Source organism: Gopherus flavomarginatus, chromosome 10, assembly GCF_025201925.1.
Source record: "Gopherus flavomarginatus isolate rGopFla2 chromosome 10, rGopFla2.mat.asm, whole genome shotgun sequence".
Taxonomy (NCBI): domain Eukaryota; kingdom Metazoa; phylum Chordata; order Testudines; family Testudinidae; genus Gopherus; species Gopherus flavomarginatus.
This window is the reverse complement of record NC_066626.1, coordinates 61,040,797-61,065,296: the sequence shown is the minus strand read 5'-3', so window position 1 is coordinate 61,065,296 and position 24,500 is coordinate 61,040,797. Positions and strand designations below refer to the sequence as shown.

At 39.5% G+C, this 24,500-nt stretch overlaps 1 protein-coding gene across 5 annotated transcripts in view; it reads right to left on the bottom strand.

Annotated features, from left to right (window-relative positions):
• LRP1B (LDL receptor related protein 1B) overlaps nucleotides 1–24,500 on the bottom strand; it is a 1,302,041-nt gene that overhangs the window by 483,194 nt on the left and 794,347 nt on the right. For all 5 annotated transcript variants that reach the window (XM_050969143.1, XM_050969139.1, XM_050969140.1 and 2 more), the window contains 3 exons: nucleotides 18,794–18,874; nucleotides 17,628–17,795; nucleotides 6,709–6,891 (listed from right to left, as the gene is read on the bottom strand). In XM_050969143.1, coding sequence (XP_050825100.1) covers nucleotides 6,709–6,891; nucleotides 17,628–17,795; nucleotides 18,794–18,874 — 432 coding nt within the window. The remainder of the gene's footprint in view (nucleotides 1–6,708; nucleotides 6,892–17,627; nucleotides 17,796–18,793; nucleotides 18,875–24,500) is intronic.

Genomic DNA, 24,500 nt, shown 5'->3' with positions numbered 1-24,500 from the left:
CAGACACTACAGCATTTGGGAGAAGCTATTGAAGGGAAAGTCCTGCTCAGCCCCTGAGGTACAACATGCCTTGTACAAATAGTAGATAGTCTGGATGAATTTCCACAATGAAAGCAAAAGGCATGATGATAAATGAAAGACTAGTAAAGCTCACTTGAAATAAATGTGAAAGTTTGGGAAATATATGTCCCTAAGGTGATTTTTTTTTAAGTTTAGAGGTCTACAAGGTGATTAACTAAGGAGAAAGCTGAAGGGGAAAAACCCAGAGAAAACAATAGCACTTCTAAATGGGATATTTGTGTTTTAAGACAAAAGTTCTACTGGAGGTTTTTTTTTAAAAGGGTATATGACCAGTAACAACAGGCCTGATCCTGTTCCCAAAGTCAATGCCAAAAATCCCGTACGATTTGGCAGCGGGATTAAAACCAACACTCTGAAACAGTTACATATGTTAAGTGAGAACATTCAAATGTCATGATTCATAACAGATCCCACCCTGCGTACAGCACTATATAAATGGCTACATGCATAAGGTGGGATGACAGACATTGCACTGAGGAAATTATACACTACTAGAGACAGGAACTGGATTTGATAGACCAACGATTGGATCTAGCATGGCATGTCTTACACTTCCGCTATTAGTACAGTAACTCCTCGCATAATGTTGTAGTTATGTTCCTGAAAAACGTGACTTTAAGCAAAATAATGTTAAGCAAATCCAATTTCCCCATAAGAATTAATGTAAATATGGGGGGTTAGGTTCCTGGGACTTTATTTTCACCAGACAAAATACTATAGTATACATATGTATACACATTATACGTTTTAAACAAACTATTTAATACTATACACAGCAATGATTATTACGAAGCTTGGTTGAGTCAGCAGGTGAGATATTTCCCATGGAATGCCTTACTGCTAAATGATGAACTAGAATCGACTGAGCCCTCAAGGGTTAACACATTATTGTTAATGTAGCCTCATACTCTACAAGGCAGCACGAATGAGGGAGGGGGGACAGTATGGCAGACAGAAACAGAGACATACATCCTGTGTGTGTGGGACAGAGACACGCACATTGCCCCTTTAAGTATGCTGAACCACTCTAAGTAGATTGACTTTTTAAGTAAGCCAGGAAGTTGACAGCAGCTGCTGCCAGCACGCTCCCTCCATCCTGAGCCCTGTCATGTCTCCCCCCGCACTGCGCTTTATGGAAATGGGTTAAACAGGGGGGAGGGGGACACCCTGATATTACCCCCCCATCTTTCCTCCCGCCACATAGCAAGCAGGTGACTCCCAGGAGCAGCTCCAAGGCAGAGGGCAGATGCAGCACATTGCAGTAGGGGGAGAGACACCTGAACTGTTGGCAACTGATAGCCTGCTGGGTGGCTGCCGCACAGGGAATTTAGGGGAGCAGGGACGTGATGCGGGGCTGCCGATCCACCCTGGTTCCAAACCCCCACCAGCTAGCTCCAATGGACTGCTCTTTCTACAAGCAGTGGACAAAGCAGGCAGCTGCCAAACAACATTATAAGAGAGCATATTCTTTAATTGATCAGCAACGTAACAACGAAACAACGTTAACCGAGATGACTTTAAGTGAGGAGTTACTGTATCTTCCTTTTTAACCTCATTTTGAGATGTAACAACTAAATTTTCCAATAGCAAATACCAGTTTTTATTTATTTCACATAGTTGTATTCCTTATTAAAGTATAGTCACTAAGAGCAACATTTTAATTATTTTCTTGAGATGACATATTGGTAATTAACTTTTTTGTAAAAATACATTCAAGATCTGATTTCTGTACATAGTTCAAAAAGCCAAATGGTGGTACATTTGAACACATTTCAAAGAAAACCTAAGAGGGATTACATCTCAGTCTGAATCCTTGTCCGATATTATGCTGTAGCTCCAGATTAAATATAATCCAATATCTATACAATATTAAAAATGTTTTTGAATGGGGTTGGATGTGAACAGACTATTACACTACCCGTATTCAGATGTTACAAATATCTTAAAGATTGGATATTAAAATACTAATTAAAATATCTATTTGTTAACTATCTCTGGGTTTATCATTTGCTTTAAAGATACATTGCATTCCCAAATTAAGAAAACTTGCAATAGCAGCTTTGAAATGGATTCCATAAAGATAGATACAGTGATGATTTACTTCTTTAATTGGACTATTCTTGAGAAAAATGCACTATGTCAGGTTTTGTTTTGTTTCAAAGTATCATTAAACATTAGAAAAATGACAAACATGCTTTAACAATTCAGCTTTATTATTGCTTAAATAAATTTATATTATCATAAAGTACCCTCCTAGGTAACAAAAAGATGTGCAAAATGTATTGTAAGGGCTCTATTAGTTGTAAATCAACATATTTTAATAGCATGTTTTAATGATTATATTAACCAATGAGGCTGTATCTTTCTTTAGAAAATAACTGAAGTTCAGATAGAAAAGTTTGATTTAAATCAAGACAATTTTAAATCATGAGTTAAGTAATCCACCCTGATTTTAATACTTTTTCCTTACATGCTATAGTTTCAATTCTGTGTCACCGTCAATCTATTTTCCTTATTCTATTTTACAAAATTTGCATGTAGTTACTCAGATGGGAAACGCAAGCCGAAGCATGGACTGTGAACTAGAACTACATTTAACTTTTTATTCTGACGCGCACACACACACCACATTCATCTGTTTAGTATACTTGCTGCTTATGTAATCTTGAAAGCCATTAATTTTATATCATGACTACAAATAAGCCAAAGAAAGCGTATCAGTGCTTTCTCCTGGAAAGCATCAGCTCTGCACTACCAGACAAAAAGTATGTATTATTATTTGTGGTATTTTAGAGCTAATGGAAAAGTCACACCTCAAACACCCAGTGGATACCCATGTATTGGAATCAAGCTACTTAGGAAGCTCTTACTTCCCTGAGGCAAATCTTTGGAGGTTCCCCCAGCACTATGAATAATCCAACTAAATTGGCTGAACTGCCTCTTTATTGTTGCTTGTTTGAAGACTTTAGAGCCACATTAGTATGATTAAGCTTTAGTAAGGAATTTCACAGTAAAACAATATTTATGGAGTTTATAATTTAGTCAGAAGTAGTAGTTCCAGGATAAAATATGACACAAAAGATGCTACATTTCTTCACATTTTTTCTATGTGACATAATACCACATACAGTAATTTAAATTTCTCATGTGTTTATAGTTTTATATATATAAAAAAAATGAGGAAATTAACAGTCCAGACTCATGAAACTAATACAACATGAGTTCTATAAAACACTGAAAGTACATATTGCATGGAATCAACCCCTAGAAATAGAGAGCAGTACCAAGCTAAAACTGAATTCTATAAAATTCTAAAATAGAAGATAGAAAAATCATATTAAAAGGCTCCCTTCATTCCTCAAAAATAGTGGTCAAGATTTAAAAAAAAAAAACTCAACATTTAAATTTAGTTCTAGTCTTCTGGGTTTTTTGTTTTTATTTAAAATACTAGAGTTGAGGGAACTAAAAAGTTCTATAACATTTTGTCTATACTGGAGATCTAAGCCATTTGTTACTGAATTGGTTGTATTGAACAGGTCTAGGCACACAGTTTAGTGCTGTCACATCAGGGGTGGCTTTATGTAGTTTGCCGCTCCAAGCACGGCAGGCAGGCGGCTTTCAGCGGCGCACCTGCGGGAAGGCCGCCAGTAATGCGGATTCGGCAGTGCACCTGCGGGAGGGCTGCCAGTAATGCGGATTCAGTGTACTTGCCGCTGAAGCTGCGGGACCAGCAGGCCTCCTGCAAAAACACTGCCAAAGGCAGCCTGACTGCCACCCTCACAGCGACCGACAGGCCGCCCCCCATGGTTTGCTGCCCCAGGCACGCGCTTGCTGCGCTGGTGCCTGGAGCTGCCCCTGTATCACATTAGCCAGACTAAATCCGTTTAAATTTTACCTCTATGCACACCAGAGCTATCCTGAACAATTTAGCCACAACACTCTCTCTGTCCCACAATACCCACTTCAGCTCTCAGAAGCAGTTCATTCTGAGAGATTCAGCAAGGCCATCAGTGCACTGTAGAACAGTAGTGAGAAGACTACTTGAATTATTTCACTTTTTCTACATCCACAATGGCATTAAATTAGGTAAGCTTTAACTGATAAGCCTGCTAAAAAATAGTCTATTGTAACTGGTTATTAGAACTCTTGTGAACTGTTTTGCAGACTGTATGGGATGTTTCTGTATGTGGATGCAAAGTCTTTTACAAATATCCTAGGGAATTTAATCAGTTTAATTTCTCTATAATAGACCAGGTCTACAAGATTAAATGGCATAAATATAAAAGCGGTGGTATTTTCCTTTGCACATACAATATGAATCAAATTTAAATAAAAAATATAAAAAATGACCTCAGATAGGCCATAGATAATATTGGACTTCACAAAAGAATTACAAAACTACTTATTTATTGGCATCCTGTATTCATGATGGCTTAAGAGTTGCTATTATTTTATGTACACGGAGCTCCTGATAGCAGAGAAAAAAAAATTGTAAATTATTCCAGACTAGTCATTTAAGATGTAGATTAAAAAAAAAAGGTATCAGGAAAACACTGAGCCACTCCAACAGAGCTCTCTGATTTAAAAAATGTTCATGTGTTTATAGCATATGAACCATGGATACTGCTCAGAATTCAAAACAAGTGATTTAAAAATATTGGACTGTAGTTAATTATCTTAACTATCACAGCTCCTCACCCCCATACAAACCACGACTGTATTGTCCCCTCTCCTGCCTAAAGCTTCCTGCCCCCCCAAATCCTTCCCTCTATGAGATCTTTTTAAATCCCTGCTTTATTATCTCTGTCTGATTGTCCTGTTTGGGAATTTTCCACTCTCCACCTCACCAGCCCCGTGCAGGGTCACACTGGTTTTTAACTCTGGAACCATCCTGAGCATACCTATTGTACAGTCAGAGCAGAGCTGTTAAATTTAATGACTCTTTATTGTCCCTAGGCTGATGGTTATTGTGCTAAAGGCAATGTTAGCAAACCGTGAATTCCAAATTCACAGAGACATTCAAAACATACAGTATTTTATAATAACTTCGTACACATCACCTAGAATTCATATATTGTGCAGACTCCCAAATCAGAATTACATCATACCCACAAATTAAAAGATGTAAAGTCACCGTGAATTACTGTATAACTTTTGTTATTTTTTAAAATGCCTTCTTGTAAAATGGAAGTGCCTGCCAGCAATGGGATCAAAAACTACTTACAGCCTTGTCTGCTTTCAGTATTTTATTTAACATGCTTAATTGAGGCCAGCAGGCATGTTTAAGACATGTTGCATCTCTCAACACCCCATGGCCATGTAGTTTCCACAGTGTTTTCTTGCTCATGGCATTTTTATCTTTTATTTAGAGCATTTAATTGGCAGCAACAGAAGTAATAAAATATCTCAATTAAGCAATTTCAATAGAATGTTAACATTTCAAAACAGACACAGTGCTGTGGGAAAAGATACTGAAACCTATAATCAGTTTCTTTGAGTGGAATGGTGAACTGTGTTATTCCCAGTCCTCCATTTCCAACAGAACCAAACAGCTCTGTGCCTAATAATAAGCATATACTCCACTTAACCATAGCCTATTCGTCTCTGACAATTCAATCAATATATCTGAGATCAGTCCCTAGAAGACTATAATTAAAACAGACTAGCAGATTTAGTAGCCAAAAATCATCCTCTGGAACAATAACACAGATAGTTCAGGATTAAGGATCTGCTCAGAAAGAATGAAAATGCTAGGTGTGGTGCTGAGTAATGCAAAGTATGCAGGCACACCACCACCCACAGGAGCACATCCTATCTCTGAGATACCCCTTAAGACACAATTCCTCTGTTGCTCCTGGTTGGGCCAAGGAGGTTACTAAAGCCCCTAACGGGATGAAGTAATAATTCTCCCTGAATGACCAGCCAGCAATGTTGCATGGAACCAGGAGAGTGATGGACGGGTGAGCCACTGCTCTGATTCTCTGCACCCAGTTACTTAGGGTACGTCCAGACTACCCGCCCTATCGGTGGGTAGCGATTGATTTATCAGGGATCAATATATCGCGTCTCATCTAGATGTGATATATCGATCCCTGAATGCGCTCCCCATCGACTCCGGAACTCCACCGGAGCGAGTGGTGGTAGTGGAGTCGACGGGGGAGCAGCGGACATCGATCCCATGCCGTGGGGACCCGAGGTAAAATCGATCTAAGATACTTCAACTTCAGCTACACTAATCATGCCCCATCTCTCTCCACAGTGCCCAAAGTCATTATCTAGGCAACACTAATGGAGCCATGCAGGTAAGTGTGTTGAGGCCTTTAATAGAACTACTCACGTATTTAAGCACTTGAATGTCTCTGCAGGATTGACACTTTTCTGTGTATGTTGTAGCCCTTTCACTAGCCCTTCACCATTTAGTTTTGTTTGTTGATTTTAGTTTTGTTAGTTTGAACTTCTTAAATTGTAACTTCTTCAAAATAGGGATGGTGTATTCCTACTATATATGTCTGTATAGCATGTAGCACATTGTGGACACTACTGTCATGCAAATAATAAAAAAAGTTTTATTTTAAATGGCCTTGAGAAAGACAAACAATTGAATCAGAGCAAACAATAATAATGTACCTGTATTCTTGCAGGAAAACTTGGTTCTCTCATCACACAAGCGTATAGTTCCATTACAGCCCTTTTCATCGCTGCCATCTTCACAATCCTTTTCTCCATCGCAGCGCCACAACACAGGAACACAATTCCCATCAGGGTTACACTGAAATTCTTTCTCATTGCATCCTCCAGGAGAAGGAGTTTCTTAGATAAGATCATCAAGAGACAAGATTAACTCTATTGAATAGCTTGTTCACAATGTTTGTTTTTTCTGTTACCAGGTATATATGAATAAATTAGTTTATATAAACACAGCAGTACAACTGTCATTTGCTCAGTTAAAATTGGCAATTTGTGCAGAATAACAGGAACAGCCAGTGTTATTGTTTTTTTCTGAAACAAACATCTCCTCTATTACACCCTATACCTAAAGAAAAAGTTACACCTATTGTCAGAGAAAGAGAAATACAGAGTGCATATATAACCAACAATTTAATTAAAACAAATAAAGTTACTGAGTCTATGAAATATGTTATGAGCATGGACCACAAGTTTGTAAAATGAGTCTGTAGGGACCATGAGCTTTGGGGCTTTGTTTGATCCTTTCATTTCTAAACTGTTTCATCGCTCAGTAAATGGTAAAGGGAAATCAGCTCTACAGTAATCAGGGGAATGAAGGCCAAGATATCCAGATGCATCTAGTGATTCTGGTTGACTTAATTTTTGGACACCCAATACCAGAGGCTACTCACTTTTGAAAATCGTGGCTGAAATGTTGAAAAGAAATATGGAAATTGTTCAGTTAGAAAAAGATTACAATATGGAACCCTGAATTCAGAGCCCAAGAAGAGAACACATTTAAATACATTTAAATTTAATAAGAAAGTTTGCAGGCATTTATTTGCAATTGGTTTCACGAGAATGGGCCAGATCCCTGCTCGTAGTTAAGTCCCCTTTGCACAGCTAGAGCTGCCCAAAAGGGATTTAAAGCTGCTTTAATGAGAAAGATGAGGATTCTTCTGCAGCTGAGTAAAATCCTCCGCTTGCAAGCTGACATATCTAGTTTTATACACTCACTTTTAATCTTGCATTGGCCTAGTAGATGTTCTGCTAGGAATGGCATTGAAAAACAATGTGATCTGACATAGCTGGACAAGCAGAATGGTTCCTAGGCGATGCTTACAGCTGGCACAAGTTAGAACAGCCATGCAACTGCTCTAATATGCACCATGGGTCAGTTCAGCCCTCAGCTGCCTCCAAAGATTTTGAAGGTACAAAAGGTGACAGTTATCTTTACCTTTCCTCACTCAGCTATGCTGAACATGAGCTCTGTATAGTTGAGGATTCAGAGCTATATATATTGAAGCATGGGAATTATGTGATAACACTTCATTTGGATTAGCCACATGCTTAATTAAGCATATGTGTGTTTCCAAGATTGGAGCCTTATTCTACATTTTTTGATTCCTCACCTGTACTCTGCTAACCTAATTATCACCACCAAGATTATTTACAGTATTCCAAACCTCTGAACTGTATTAAGGCATATTTTAAAGTCATGTCTTGAAAAGTCCTGCATTCATGATTTACACTGAAAAGTATAATTTGAACAATTTTTACCAGTATTTGTCCACCATCATAGTCAATTTTATAAAACATTTATTTTCCTTGTTTTGGTGACAGTAAAATCCCTGGACTTCTTTTTAATATAGGAAGTTGTCTTTTTGATTAATCTCTTTCTTTGCAGTCTCTCTGTCCTACACAGGGTGACCAGACAGCAAGGGTGAAAAATTGGGACAGGGGGTAGAGGGTAATTGGCACCTACATAAAACAAAGCCTCATATATCAGGACTGTCCCTATAAAATCGAGACATCTGGTCACCCAAGTCCTACAACTCATGAGGAAGATGCTGCAGTGAAGCAACTTGTTCATTTTGTTTAAACACTGAAGAAACTTCAAGGCTGCCTAAGGATGTTCTACCAATAAATAAATAATAATATAAACTCTGCTGTTGCAGGGTCCTGCCAACTAAATTGCTCCCAGGTGACTTTGAAGTTTTATACTGTTATTCTGTGATGTTACTTTGAGGCAATTTCAGGCTGCCCTCACTCAAAGCAGTGGTATCATAGAGCTTCAAAGTAATGTGGGAGCAATGGTTGGAGGTTCATAGCAAAGTGCCAGGAGCACAACTCACAATCACTCTGCAACACTGCAGTGTCTTTATGCACAAACCAGCATACTGGGAGCTCCTCTTTGCAGTCCCAACACAAAAGCCATTGCCAACACATTTGAAAAAGTTATATAGGTAGTTTCCAGTTGCATAATATTAAGTTTTTCTACAAACTAAAGGTTTAGTTTAAAAAATAATTCTCTATATTGTTGTGAGTTAAGAACAAAGCAGCCATTAAGTTAAAACTTCTGGATTTCTCTTGATTGTGTATAAAATCCCAAACCATCCTATGGAAACTCTCACATAATGGGGGGGGCCCTCTGCATTCAGATCTAACTTACTCTGAGTACAAGGAAGAGTTAGCTTTCTTCCCATTCCTGGGACCCCAGAAGAGCTATCCACAAGGTCTGATTCACACAGGAAGAGGAGATAAATGACTGTTCACTCCAGGCCAAGAAAGTGAGTCGATCCAGAGGAGAAGACATCCTTATCTCCAGTGACAGCTATTTTATGATTTTAATCACAAGTATTTCAATATTTATTTTTCTTTTTTAAACAGGCCACATTAATTTCTGATTTCTGCATTCAAACTCATGAAGTTTTACCTTATCCAAAATGGCAACCATCTCCCATTACTGTCAATAAGATTGAAGCCACAGGCTCTCCTCAGCAAGATGGTCACCATGTGATTTTAATCTTTGTAGATAAAAATGAGGCTGCCCGTTGCAAAGAGGTACACCATGTCCATAATTTCCAATGAGGCTGAAAACAATCCACCCTCTGGGAACATGATGACCCCTTAGAGTCACCTACAACCTGGATCGACCTCTTACCAGCCAGTCATCCAAGTAAGGGAATACCTGGACTCAAGATAGCAGTTTGCTTTGGACTTAACTACAAGTTACAAAGGGATCTTACTAAACTGGGTGACTGGGCAACAAAATGGCAGATAAAATTCAATGTTGATAAATGCAAAGTAATGCACATTGGAAGACATAATACCCACTATAAAGACAAAATGATGGGATCTAAATTAGGGGTTACCACTCAAGATAGATCTCTGTGTTATTGTGGATAGTTCACTGAAAACATCTACTCAGTGTGAAGCAGCAGTCAAAAAAACTAACACAATGTTAGGAACCATTAGGAAAGAGATAGATAATAAAGTAAAAAATATCATGCCACTATATAAATCCATGGTACATCCATTCCTTGAATACTGCATATAGTTCTGGTTGCCCCATCTCATAAAAGACATATTCAAATTGGAAAAAGTACAGACAAGAGCAACAAAAAATATTTAGGGTATGTAACATCTGTATGAGGAGAGATTCAATAGACTAGGACTTTTCAGCTTGTAAAAGAAACAACTAAGGGAGGATAGGATAGAGGTCTATAAAATTATGAATGGTGTGGAGAAAATGAATAAGGAAGTTTTATTTATTCCTTCACATAACAGAAGAACCAGGGGTCACCCAATGAAATTAATAGGCAACTGGTTTAAAACAAACAAAATGAAGTACTTCTTCACATAACAGACAATCAACCAGTGGAACTCATTGCCAGGGGATGCTGTGAAGGCAAAACCATAACAGGGTTCAAAAAGAAATTAGATAAGTTCCTGGAGGAGAGGTCCATCAATGGCTATTAGACAAGATGGTCAGTGATGCAACTCAATGATCTGGGTATCTCTAGCCTCTCACTGCCAGAAGCTGGCAGTGAATAACAGGGGATGAATTACTCAATAACTGCCTGTTCTGTTCATTCCCTCTGAAGCACCTGGCATTTGCCACTGTCGAAAAAGCGTATGCTAGGCTAGATGGACCATTGGGCTGACCAAGTCTGGCCATTCTTATGTTCTTATGGACCCCTAACCTCAAGGAAAAATGCTTCTACCACTGACTTATACTTTGTGAAAACAAGTGGGGCAGCCATGAGACCAAATTGGAGAACCATGAACTGAGAATGACAACTGCTGACAGTGAATTTCAGAAATGTTCTGGTGCTCTAATGAATCACATGAAAGAAGGTGTCCTTTAAGTTGAGAGCAACATGCCAGTGCCCTGACTCCAAGGAAAGAATAATGAAAATTAGAGCAACCATCCAGAATTTTGATTTTGGGGGATGGGAGGGGGAAACTAGTTTAACTGCCTTATATGGAAAATAGGCTTGAGATTCCCTTGTGCCTTCAGGATCAGAAAGTACTGGGAGTAAAACCCATTTCTGCTGAACAAAGAATAGATCTCCTCTATAGCTCCTACAAGAAGGAACAATTGTATTTCTTGCAATAATACTGTCTTGTGAAGGAGGATGGATGGGGAGTAGAAATAAATTGGGAATGTGTATCCCAGTTTCACCATGCTTGCCCAAGCCCAAGTACAATGGAAGTGGGCCAGATGATCTGCAAAAATTTGAAAAGAACAGATGGAATTGTCAGAACTGGCAGTCTCCTCTCAACCAGCCCACCAAAATGAGCTCTTGGAAGATGTCACCTGCCTGGAGAAACTGGCAGCAGCCAAAGTAGAAGGTGGTGGTAGGTGTCTCTTGTAACCTTTGGTCCTTTTCCTTAGTAGGTCTTGGGCTCAAGGTGCAAATCCCACTTCACTGCTGGGATGTAAATGTCCAGGGTTTTCACAGTTGCTCTAGAGTCTTTGAGATTATGAAGAGCCTCAACCATCTTCTGTGAAGAGTGATGGCCCTTCAAAAGCTAAGTCCTGGACTGTCTGTTGCACCTCTGGAGAGTCTGAAAAAGAGGAAGCCAACAGTATCAAGGGCTGGGGTCCTATTCCTGCTCCTATTGTGGCTGGTCACGAGAGGGTTCCCAAATGTGTTCGGTGCCAGGCTCAGTACAGATGCTAGGGTGCTTTCAGTCCCAATGCTCCTGATGACCAGTAGATGGAGTCAGTTGAGGTGGCTGTGGGGGAACTCTCAACTAGGCGCGGGGGAGCCTCATGGGTTCCAAAAGAGCCACTTGTATGGCCCTGCCTCCCACCTGTGCATTGCCCAAGGGCCCCTTCTATGAGCTCCTTTTCGGAACAGAGGCTGACACCAGGGAAGGCAGGGGACATTCTCCTGATGGTGGGACTGGCTAGGTAACAACACATAGGATCCTGCTTCAAAGTCTGGTGATAAAGATGCCTCTTCTTTTGCTCATGCCAGTGCTGTACCAGTCGGTATCGGTCAAGAGGTTTCAGGCTCTGAAGAAAAGGGAGCCAGGGAGATCACCTGTGGCTTTCCTATAGACAGTACTTCTTTAATCAGTATCCCAATGGCCAAATCCAATTGAACTGCCCGGCACAGAGATGACGGTGCTGACAGTGGTACCTTCAGTGCTGGTGCCTGTCAAGTCTCTTGAACTACCAGTGACAGTGCCACCCAGAGGTTCAACAATCCTCTCAGCAGCTGAAATGCCTCAGGAGTACATGTTACCAGGAAGACACTCTGTGGTTAGAAATCTGCTCTGGGGAGTGCTTCCTCTTTGAATGCACTCTGAAGTCTTAAGAAGAGCTTGATAACTTTGTGTCCTTCAACAATCCTGGAAAAGACTCAGATTTCTGCTGCCATTTTTTTGGTACCAGTAGCACTGGAGATGCACAACTGATCATTGCCAAGGGGCTCAGTACCTGAACTGAGGTAGATGGCTCACACAGAGGGTGTAGTGCCAATTCAAGCAGCAGATATTTTAGTCTGGCTGACCTGTTTTAGGAGGGAATGGGGCTTAAAGTCCTTACAAATTGCACGTTTCTCGCTCACTTGAGGCAGGTGGGATAAGGGTCACTATTAGGCAATGCCCTATCATATGAGCATATCTCTGGAACTGAGACCAGTAACCAGATCGGGGGCCAGAACCACAGACACACAATTTGTTTTTTTGACTAACCAACTAACTAAATACACAAAACGGGTACTATTTACAGTTTTGATACAGACTTGCAGAAGCAAGAACAGGGAGCTCCAACAACTTCATGGCAATAGGAAGGACCTGAGCAGGCTTGAGAGGCAGCTTGACCCTTTATGTCTGCACGTGGGCTGTGGGGCAACAGAGGGTGCTTGTGCCTTCCAAGCCAGTACCGTGAAGGGAAAAATTCTCTAACTGTGCACTAGAGCACACAAACACATACAGCCAAACAGATGTGTGCAATCATTCAAAAAAGAACTGCCTAAAATCATCCATATATAAAGGGTAGGAAGTGTCAGCACTTCATCTGGTGAGGAGGAGAAGTTAGTCTGTGATGTAGGTTCCTCATCAGCTCTTTTCTCCTGTTCTTGAAAGATTCATCCCCACATGGAGACTGATGTGGAAGTCAGGAAGAGCAAGCGATTGCTGCCCCCTGGCATGCCCCATGAGTGTAGCTTAGTGCTCTGGAGAATTATTGCTGATAAGTAACCCAGAGGTCCCAATATGGCCATTCAGGACGGGCCCATAAAGAAAGACAAGATGGCACCCAAGACTGGTCATATCGGGCAGAACGTGCAGTGACTTGAGACTGCCTGTTCCTTGAGCTACTCTCTCAGAGAATGTGTCAGGAGAGGTAGCTCTGGCTTGGTAATCAAGCAAGCTTTGAACAGAAACATGAGAATCAGAGGAGTTATCTTCATAGTCTGAGGGAGAGGCAGATACACCTGGTGTTGAATCAATTGTTTGTCCTTTCTAAGAGGTATCAGGGAGCTAGTTGGCACTGGCGAATGATGCAGTACCAATGACAGATGAGGCTCCATCACCAAGATTCTTTCCACATCTGTTAGCAGAGGGGATTTGGGTTCATCTGAGACAAACAAGTCTCTGGAGAATTTAAATTCCTGCGGTACCTGGCTAAGCTGTGCAGGAACAGGGCAAAGAAGGTGGTGGTACCAAGACAGACCTTGGATTCATTGGCATCAGTTAGTTTGCAGTGTCAGCTTGGGTACTACAGAAAGAATGGCAGAAGCCACATATGGTACCAGCTTCTTCAATATAGAGTTATTAGCATAATGTGATTGGATGATACGAGAGTATGGCTTCAGTACTGAGCAATGCTGGATACCATGAATCTTGGAAGTACCTGAAGCCTTAGATAAGAAGGGGCTTTCAATGTCAGGAGAGCTTGGAGCCTCAATAATACCTTTTCTGAGATGTGAGGTTTCTGTAACAGCAGGTCTCTGAGGTGACTTAAGCTTATTGGAACTGATTTCTCTTTGAGAGAATCTCATAGACTCATAGACTCTAGGACTGGAAGGGACCTCGAGAGGTCATCGAGTCCAGTCCCCTGCCCTCATGGCAGGACCAAATACTGTCTAGACCATCCCTGATAGACATTTATCTAACCTACTCTTAAATATCTCCAGAGATGGAGATTCCACAACCTCCCTAGGCAATCTATTCCAGTGTTTAACTACCCTGACAGTTAGGAACTTTTTCCTAATGTCCAACCTAAATCTCCCTTGCTGCAGTTTAAGCCCATTGCTTCTTGTTCTATCATTGGAGGCTAAGGTGAACAAGTTTTCTCCCTCCTCCTGATGACACCCTTTTAGATACCTGAAAACTGCTATCATGTCCCCTCTCAGTCTTCTCTTCTCCAAACTAAACAAACCCAATTCCTTCAGCCTTCCTTCATAGGTCATGTTCTCAAGACCTTTAATCATTCTTGTTGCTCTTCTCTGCACCCTCTCCAATTTCTCCACATCTTTCTTGAAATGTGGTGCCCAGAACTGGACACAATACTCCAGTTGAGGCCTAACCAGCGCAGAGTAAAGCGGAAGAATGACTTCTCGTGTCTTGTTTACAACACACCTGTTAATGCATCCTAGAATCACGTTTGCTTTTTTTGCAACAGTATCACACTGTTGACTCATATTAAGCTTGTGGTCCACTATGACAAGAAACTCTTCTTTCTAGAAGCCTTGGTGCTATTCCCCATGGTTCTGTCCCACGTAGGTCTACTGAGTGAGTGGTCTGCAGAGGTCAATAGGGCACTGTGGTCACTGGAATATCACTGCACAGGGGAGGGGGAGCAGAGAGGACGGGTATCTGGGCCTGGGACTGAGGAAGGTTGAAGGGAGCACGCCATCATGAGAAGCCTAAGCTTTATCTCCCTGTTCTTTCTAGACCTGCTTTAAAACCTGAATAAATTTTATCCTCAGATGGGACATGGATCCCTAAGTAGCAGATACAGTGAGAGTAGCGGTCACTAACTAGGATAGGATCCCGGCAAATGAGGCAGCATCTAAATCTAGAGAATTTAGGCGTGATCCAAGGATAAACTCCCTGAAAAAGAAGATACCCCAGAGAGGGGGGATGCAGAGTGTGTGTGGGGAGTCTCCCAAAGAAATATGCCTCCCAAAAATAACCGTACTAAAACTATTAAAATTAGTAAGAGCTAAAAGGCTAACTAAAAACCTAAAAACAACAATCATGAAACTAATAAAGCTATTCTCTAAAGGTAAACAAGGTAAAAAGCAGGCACTACAAGATGCTCCATCTCAGTCTGACGCAGTTGAGGAACACCTGTAGGCAGTTCATGTGTCTCTGTGCTATATACAGGGTGCAAGGATAGCTAAGGTCAGATGAGGACTGAATGGGCACTGATACAGAAAGCCTCTAATCAAAGGCACATGCAACACATGTTCACCTGAAGTGGAGTACCCACAGGTATATTACTTTAAGAAATACAAGTTCCTTTTTAATAATTCACAGTGTTTTGATAATTAAATATTGTTTTAATAAAGACGAAGGAATCAGGTTAAAAGCAGCTGAATAATTTTCTGGTTTAATTTTAAGAAGAGGTCATGATGCACAGAGAGTTTTCCAAACCAGAAATACATTTATACTCTCCATTAAAAAACTACATGCATTATAGGAGTTGGGAACAAACTTGACTACAACTATGTATAGTTTTTGTTTCCAAAACACATGGAAGCATGCTGAGTGCACCCACAGGCATGCTGAAGCCTTTCTGATTTTTCCCATTAAACCTAAGGGCAGCTGAATGTGTTCACAGTTCCACAAAGTTCTTACCACTAACTAAAAATTGTAAACATCCTTCATAGCTTTGCTCTCAACTAGATTTAGAAAGATAAAATTGATGACATGAGTACAAACAGGAAAATCAAATTAAAGTTAATGTTATGTCAAAAATAATAACGCCTCATTGCTGAGGTTTAATTCCATGATTTGAACCCAACTGATGTGCAAATAAAATTATTCAAAATTCATTTAAGCGGATGATACAAAATGACAGGGCTATAACAGCAGAATATTTTTCCTCAGGTTTTCATTCCTCAGTTTAGCTAAGAAAAATATATTAGACTTATAAATTAGGGAATTTTTTTAGTGCAACATTTATCATCGCTTTCTTTACAAACTTGGTTCTGGGTCTCCAGTGGAACATACATATTCTGTTGATTTTATCTTTTATTGAGTAATATGGCTTTTATATCTAAAATATTATGTTTGTCTTACCTTATATTCCCCTATATATGGGCCACAGGATAAAAACTTCAAAACATAGTGATAGCTTCCATTTTAACTACTGTGGGTAGAGTAGGCACCATACAAAAGTCAGCTTTGCAATACAGCTATATTTTACTTTATCATAAAATTATTCATTCTATAGAAAATATTGCAAATACCACATAGTTTAATTACAATGGCACAATAAAGATAATTTTTTGTGATATCCTTTGTATTTGAGATCAAATATGTTTCTACAGTATTTTAACTATATTTCCCTGGTTTTATACATTTGGAGGTTACAGAGTACTTTGTGACTGGAGAATTAAATCTTAGTACATAATCAAATGATTTTGGAAACTTGCTACATAACAAGTCACAGCAGAAGGCCAATATTGTCATTAATGACATCATAATGGAAGCTTTCCTTTAATTTCTATTGAAAAATTAAGAAATTCACCACATGTGCTCATTCTGTTAAACTGCTATATGAGACAGTAGATGTTGCCTTTTTAGTAAACCAAACAGTAGGAATAAAAGAAGGACTATCGTAAATTGGAGATCGGATACGTTTTCACTGTAAAGCACAATTACATTTTTTTGTTTGGTTGACTGGTTTTGAATAAGAAATAAATACTACATACAAGAAATTTTAGGGATTATTCTTTGGTAAAATGTAAATAATTATAGGAAATTCTTATTATTTTAATATTATATTGAGCTAAACAGTTGTGTAAAAATACTTGTGGATATTAAAGTGGTAACTTAAGCAATGTTGCCTTGCCTAGTGTAACTTGATCCAGGAAACATTTCTCTCTATTAAAAGGACAAGAATCATGTTCAGCGTAATTCAGTGAAGTAAAACTATCAACATTGTGCTGGATTTGTTTCAGCAGAGGCTGCTTTAGCTATAGGCAAACTAGGCAGCTGCCTAGGGAAGCAAATTTGGTCTTGCCATTCCCCAGGGAGAAGGTAGGTTTTTGTTTGTTTAATAGATTGGCACTATTTTTCTCTCTCCTGTTACCTGTAAAGGATAATTGAGAGAGAGAGAGAATCACTCCTTCCTAGAGTTTGGTTTTACTAGTAATTCAAAAACAAAAACACTATAAAATCTTCAGCCTGCCTGTTTGGCTGTTCTTAAAATTTGTCCTTTGAACCATCCAGGACTTAACTCCCTATCCCCTTTATATCCTGTTTGAATCACCACTTTAAGAGAGGTATCAGATCTTAAATATCTGTTTCTGCCACCAACAATTTAAATCTCTTTCACTTTTCCAACGGATGAGAAAGTTCACTATTCATTTAGACCAAATCTTTTTCACAGTATTAAAATAGCCAACCTTCTTTGGTGCAGTTTGTTTTGGTTTCATCACTGAAGTCTCCACAGTCATTGTCACCATCACAAGCCCAATGACTTGGTATACATCTGCCATTGGAGCATCTGAACTGGTTACTGGAGCATGAGTGAACACAACCCAACTCATCACTCCCATCGCCACAGTCGTCATCTGTGAACATTCAGAATCAACATGAGAAAAAAAAAGTCAGACCAGCTTTAAATGGTATAAAATCTGAACAGAAGCCTTACGCTCATGAGAAACGTTAATAAATGGATGCAACAACGTTTGCATTTACTCTTTTCATATCTACAGTGTTCTTGAGAAGAAAACAACGAAGTGATAGGTAGTATGTTAAAGTTCTAGATATTGCTTTCTCCGCTGGATCATACCAGAACTACTATGTCACTATGAGCAATTCCTTGTCCTATCATAGCTATGGGAGCTGGTCCTTTTATGCAATTGGGTGTAAAGACTTATGTTTACCAAAACACAAGTCATTAGTTTTACTCCCACCAAAATCATGCATTAGACTGATGAATGGGCTGCAGATAAACAGTTTCAGATAACTTAAGGCCAAAATGAAAATCTAAAGTCAGAATTAGCCTTTTAAAATAATACAGGGCAAAGGCTCTCATTACACATTTAGAAACAGCTGGAGAAAAAAACACTAATTAATTCATCAAAAGGGGGTTGGAGTGGGCTTCCTTATTTCTATACTGTATAATGATTCCTGTAATCTGTGATTATGATTCCCAAGAAAGGGAAAGATAATGCATTAAACACTAAAGCTCACTTTGCACATTTGTTCAGCCAAAAATACATTCCACTGATTATTTTATTTTATGGAAATGCTCCGATTCTTGGCCATTCTAATAACCAAATATTGTCTTATATTGCATTCTATTCTAATATAATACACTAGATTTGCAGTGATGTTCCAAGTTTAACTTTAAGAGCAATTCTTATCTCTGTGTTCTTCCAGGTATGTGGCCTCAATTTCACAACTTTTAAATCTTAAATCATTAAAATAAAACCAATACATTTATTTTATGCAGGGCTACAAGCTGGATTTACTCTCAGTCCCAGTAGGAAATGAGCATTTTTATCAAAAGTACTCTCAGCCCCCTAATCAAATCAGTTTAGAATACTGAACATTTGGTACTTGCCTGAGTCACAGTGCCATTTACTGCTAACACATCTTCCATTTTTGCATATAAATTGAGTTACTGGTTCACAGGTTGGGAATTCTGTGAAGGATATGAAGGTATCCAACATGAAATGTGTTAATGGCAATACCAGATTTAATTTGTATCCCATCTATTTGTGTCCCCTCCCTCATACGTGCACAAAGGCACAGAAGAATAATTAACACACTTATTGAAGTGGCCATTGCTTCAGGAAGATAATTTCAGCATCTTCTAAATGAGTGTCTCCTAGTTCCTAGAAGGGAAGGTTAGTCATTTGCTGCTGAAGGACAATCAGTAAACGCTGTAGTGCTAGGAGAACAAACAGACACTACGGAGTTTTACCAGCTCATTCAGTTTCCTGTAAATGAACAACAGCTGGAAGCAGCACCATGCTCTGCTTCTCTAAAACGTATGCACGTTTCAAAAGTGCTGTTCTCTCCATGAATACAGAGAAAAGTTGGAGTAAAAACACTCTCTCAGTATTTTTAAAAAAAGGACAATGAAATCTGATACGATTTACATAGTAGAGAAAATCTGAAAATACGTCTTTCTGCAAAGATATGAGTTTTCTTGAATAAAGTTACAAAAATGTTATGCAATACCTGAAAACTAAATATGAAAATTACTCACTTTAATTCACTGATTTGGGTCTGTTTGAGGAGCAGGTGCTACTCAGTATAAGTAAAGGCATCACAATGTCGCTATAAATTAAGTTACTAATTCAAAACCTGTATGAAGCAGAAGCCATATTGCACTACACTATCACATACAAGTTTATATTCTGGCCACTCATGCAAGAGGTTTAAAGAAAGGGGACAAAAAGGGGCAAAGAGATCTTACACTGAGGATCAGTTAGAATCAGGGTGCTTGTGCTTCTTGAGTGCTTGGGAGTCACAGATGCTGGAGGGTGGGAGCAAATGCTGCACTGGCAATTCTGAGGGACAGGAGCTATTCCCAGGCAAAACCCATTCTCTTCTTTCCCTTGCCTTCCCAGCCTCAGCACACAGAGGGCTTTCTGCCTGACTTAACACTTTGCAGGCAGAATGATTCTAGCTAATGTTGGGATGCACAGAACCTGCACTCTCCTCGTTCACTTAAATTTACTGTGACTTTAAAGCTGTGTCTTGGTTCTTACTAATAAAGTATCTCTGAAGTAAATTTAATTGTAAAGTTACACCCTACCCTGTCAACTGTATGCATCATAATACTAATGACAAAATATAGTCTGAATTGTCAGAAATTCATATTTTCAAAAGTTCACTTTAATCATAAAATGTGTGATTGCAATGTAGCTGCTGGTAAAAAGCAGGAAATGAAACACTTGGAAAATACAGAAGTGATACAAAGGAACATGAAGAGATTAGAATTACAAGTAGGAAATAAACTGCTTTGACAGTTAAACACTGCAAGTCACCATTAAAGAGTGAACACTTACTAACAGTTCTCACATATATTCCAGTAAAACTATCAGGAAACTAAAACACTGGAATACGTATAGAGCTACAAAGTAAAGGCTCAGCCACACTACAACTCCAAGTCTATCCATGTTTATCTAATACTCTTGTCCAATTTTGGTTAGAACAAACAACTGAGCTGGCTCCAGAGTTTTATTTTCATATCAATACCAAGTGTAAACCAAGTTTGTGCATCCAGCGTTACCATAATGCTTAGCTGTGTTTGTATCAGTGCAGTCTGAAAAAATCTAGGCAACCACTCCATAATAAGCAATGGACTGCCTGAAGGATATGCATATCAAGCATCACCACTAGCCAAGGCAGGAGTGGGCAAACTATGGCCCGGAGGCCACATTCAGCCCTCCAAGCATTTTAATCTGGCCCTCGAGTTCCTGCCTAAAAGTGGGGTCTGGGTCTTGTCGCACTCCTGCGCTCCAGCCGGGGAGTGGGAACGGGGTCTTGCTCCACTCCGCACAGCTCACGGAAGCAGTGGCATGTTCCCCCTCTGGTTCCTATGTATAGAGGCAGCCGGGGGTTCTACACACTGCCCTCACTCCAATCGCTGCCTCTGCAGCTCCCATTGGCCGGAAATCACAGCTAATGGGAGCTGCAGGGGTGGCGCCTGTGGACAGGGCAGCGCACAGAGACGCCTGGCTGTACCTTTGCATAGGAGCCGGAGGGGGGACATGCTGCTGTTTCTGGCAGCTGCTTGAGGTAAGCACTGCCCAGAGCCTGCCCCCCTGACCTCCTCTCATGCTCAACCCCCTGCTCCAGCCCTGAGCCCCCTGCCGCCCTCTGAATCCCTTATCACCAGCCCCATCCCAGAACTCGTACTCCCAACCAGCGCCCTTCTGCACCCAACCCCCAATTTCATAAGCATTCATGGCCCACCATACAATTTCCATACCCAGATGTGGCCCTCAGGCCAAAAAGTTTGCCCACCCCTGAACTAAGGGAACAATGGAATTTACATCCCCTTCTACACTGGAATATTTTGGTGCTGGAACCTCTGCCACAATTGTGGAATGCCCTACGTTCACACACACAAAAGAATATTTACAAAGGTGCACAAGTGCTAAAAGCAACATTGAAACTGAACTTCCTTGGAGCAAGTCTCTGCACTTTTGTATCCTGCAATGGCTTACTTCACTTCTGCACCTGTAGTGCATTATGCAAATGTTGGTGTTGCAACATTGCATTTGGTCCTCCCAGCACCAACCCACAATGTTCCTGCAACTCCATCAGGAACTACTCTGTGCAGAAACTCCTGTAATTCCAATCACTTTCTTGTTTTAAGTTAGTGCAACTTCTGTAATTTTTTGCATACAAAATCTCCATTTCATATAGTATGATGCATGCAGTCTTAAGGCTTTTCTTAGTTTAAAAGAAGTAATATTTTACACAAGACTGATACATTTTTTAATAAATGTATTTCAGATATTAACAAACCCTAATTTATATATTTCACATTTTACATGTTTTCTTAAATCTCTCCAAGTGTGGATTATTATTCTCCAAAAAACCCTGCTTCAGGTATTGGTATTAGTATTCATGATATATTGGTACCACAATAAGAGGAGGTGCTGCATGTGGACACAATGAACACAACAAGCTTCCAGTAGTCTGGACTGCTAGTATTTATACAATGAACTGTTATAGGAGTAGAGCAGAACAGTTGTAAATTATAATATTGCACTTGTTATGCAGTGTGGACAAAGCATAGATTATCATATTGCTCACAGAGTTTAAACTAGGAGAAAAAATGCCCAGCCAAACTGGTTATACAAGTTTAAAAGGGAAGAGAGGTGCCCATCCACTTACTATTCCAGGCTTCTTGCAAGGACAAACCATGAGCAGTTGTCACAATTACTAATGGAGCATTAACTATGTAGCCTGTAGAAACAGATCATGTTGAAAGTTAGTCTGCAACCAACAAGCTCAGCTATATCATAAACAGGACCTACAAAAAACTATTTATTGGTTGACAAAGAAGGGCAATAATGAGTATAGGATAGTAACAGCAAGGATGGAAAGGAATTGTCTGAGACTACCCAAAGGAGTATAAGGAAAATGGAATGAAACTACATAGAACCTTTGGCAAAACAAGAAAGCTGTTTTCTGTTTTTCTAAATAGTGTGATCTATCGGACGATGAAATAGTCTCCCAATAAACACTGTGACTTCTGCATTCGTTTAAAACTCAGCTATACAGATACATTGAGATAATATTATAGGAAATAATCCTGCAATGACAAAGGAGCTCTTTGTTTTTCTAAATACACAGAAGTGTAATAATATGAATGATCTCTTTATGACTATGACTTGTTTTAATCACTGAATCTCTGGAGTTAGATTTACATGTGCTGCTGTTTTTTGTGCAGTAGATATGCCTATTTGAATTTTGATATCTTTTAAGGAAGCTAAATGAAAGGAGTGGGCTTAAGCAGAATCACAGATGAGGTAGCAAAGGATGAGAAGAGGCAAGACAGTTTCATCAAGTAATCAATACAACTGGATATCAGAGAAAGTATCAAAAGGCTGAAAAGAAGCAGCTGTTTTCCTGGTACAGCACAAGGAGTAGGGCGAAAAGAAATGTAAAAATGCTGATGAGATCACTTTTGTCAATTATTCCTGGAGATTTTGTTTTTTATTATCTGTAGATGTCTGGTTTTGGGTTTTGTTGTTGTTGTTTTTTTCAGGGACCAGCACTTCTCTGCCAAAGTTTGCTCTGAGACAAATGAAGATGTGCTAAGGGCATGGGAATTAGTTACGAACATGCTTCACGTGTTTCAAGCAAAGCTCAGACTTTTTCTAATTTAGCTTTTTACTGAAGTCTTAGATATAAATATTATACAGATCAGACTAATAGATCACTTTTGAAAGATGCGTTCAACTTGTACATTAAAACTAGATTCCTATATTTTTTTCCCTTCACATCAAACATATATCGTTTCAAAACTAACAAGGAGTCCAGTGGCACCTTAAGGACTAACAGATTTACTTGGGCATAAGCTTTCATGGGTAAAAAACCCACTTCTTCAGATGCATGGAGTGACTTGGAGCATGGACCTGGATGCATGGAGCCTTTCAAAACTGTGTTCTATGCTATGTTCACCTGTAAGGCCTAGATAAAGACACAGGAACTAATTAAAATGAATTGAGATGGGATCTTCCTATTTCAACATCAAACTCGGAGTCCTCTGTGGCAAAGATTTCCTTGAAGTTATTTATGAAAGAAAGCATAGCTCCTCCTTCAGAAAGACCCACTAATCTTATATTAAATCTTTTTTTCCTCTATTTGCCAGGTTTTTCAATTGATTTTGCATTCTGGCAATTTCTGCATAATGTTTTATTGATTTGAGCTTGGGCTTTAGAGTGTCTATCTCCAATTCCCCTGAAACAGTGTGCCTCCTCTTGAACTTTTCCTTTGATATATGTCATCTTTATTGTCACACAATGTGTTGTGCAAAGAGCCATTTGCTGAGTAAGGAGATTTTCCTTTTAGAATTTTGTGGGGTTTATGTCTTGCAGATTTAGATTTCCCATGCAGACCTTCCTCCACTGTGCCAAGGGCCTGGACAGGGTGTGAGGAACTAAGTCCACATCAGAGCAAAAGGCTGGTGAATCCTAATAAAAATCAGTAACTTTACCTTTGCTTTTCCTCTAAAATTACTTCCTTGGACTCTTGAAAGTTGCTGTATTTGTACTTTGGAGGTGGTAGTGTGGGTTCAATTGATCCTGGTATCGATTTCTGACCCTAATCACCAGACACACTGTAATTTTCAGCCCTCCACCATCCTGGGAGAAAAAACCTTTCTCTGAAGTGGCAAAACTATGATTTTGTGTAAGTATTAGAGTTGCCAATTTTGGTTGGATGTATTCCTGGAAGTTTCATCACATGACATACTCTTTAATTAAAGATTAATCTTTAATTCCTGCAGACTCCAGGGCAGTCCTGGAATCTTGGAAACCCTAGTAAGTTTATGGAAATTGCTGAATCAACAGGGGGAGCCAGAGTTATTCAAATGCATGAGGAAAAATGCAGTTTGAAAACAAGTATCAGTCATGATAACACACACAAAAATAGGAAATAAAACATCATTTTGTCTCTCTTGAAAAATAATATTGCATACAGAGAATATTGTAAATTATTTCATAATAGTATGACTGGTAACAATGTTTTTCACAGTCAGAATCCTACAGTATACTCATGCTTGGCATCGAATTGTGATA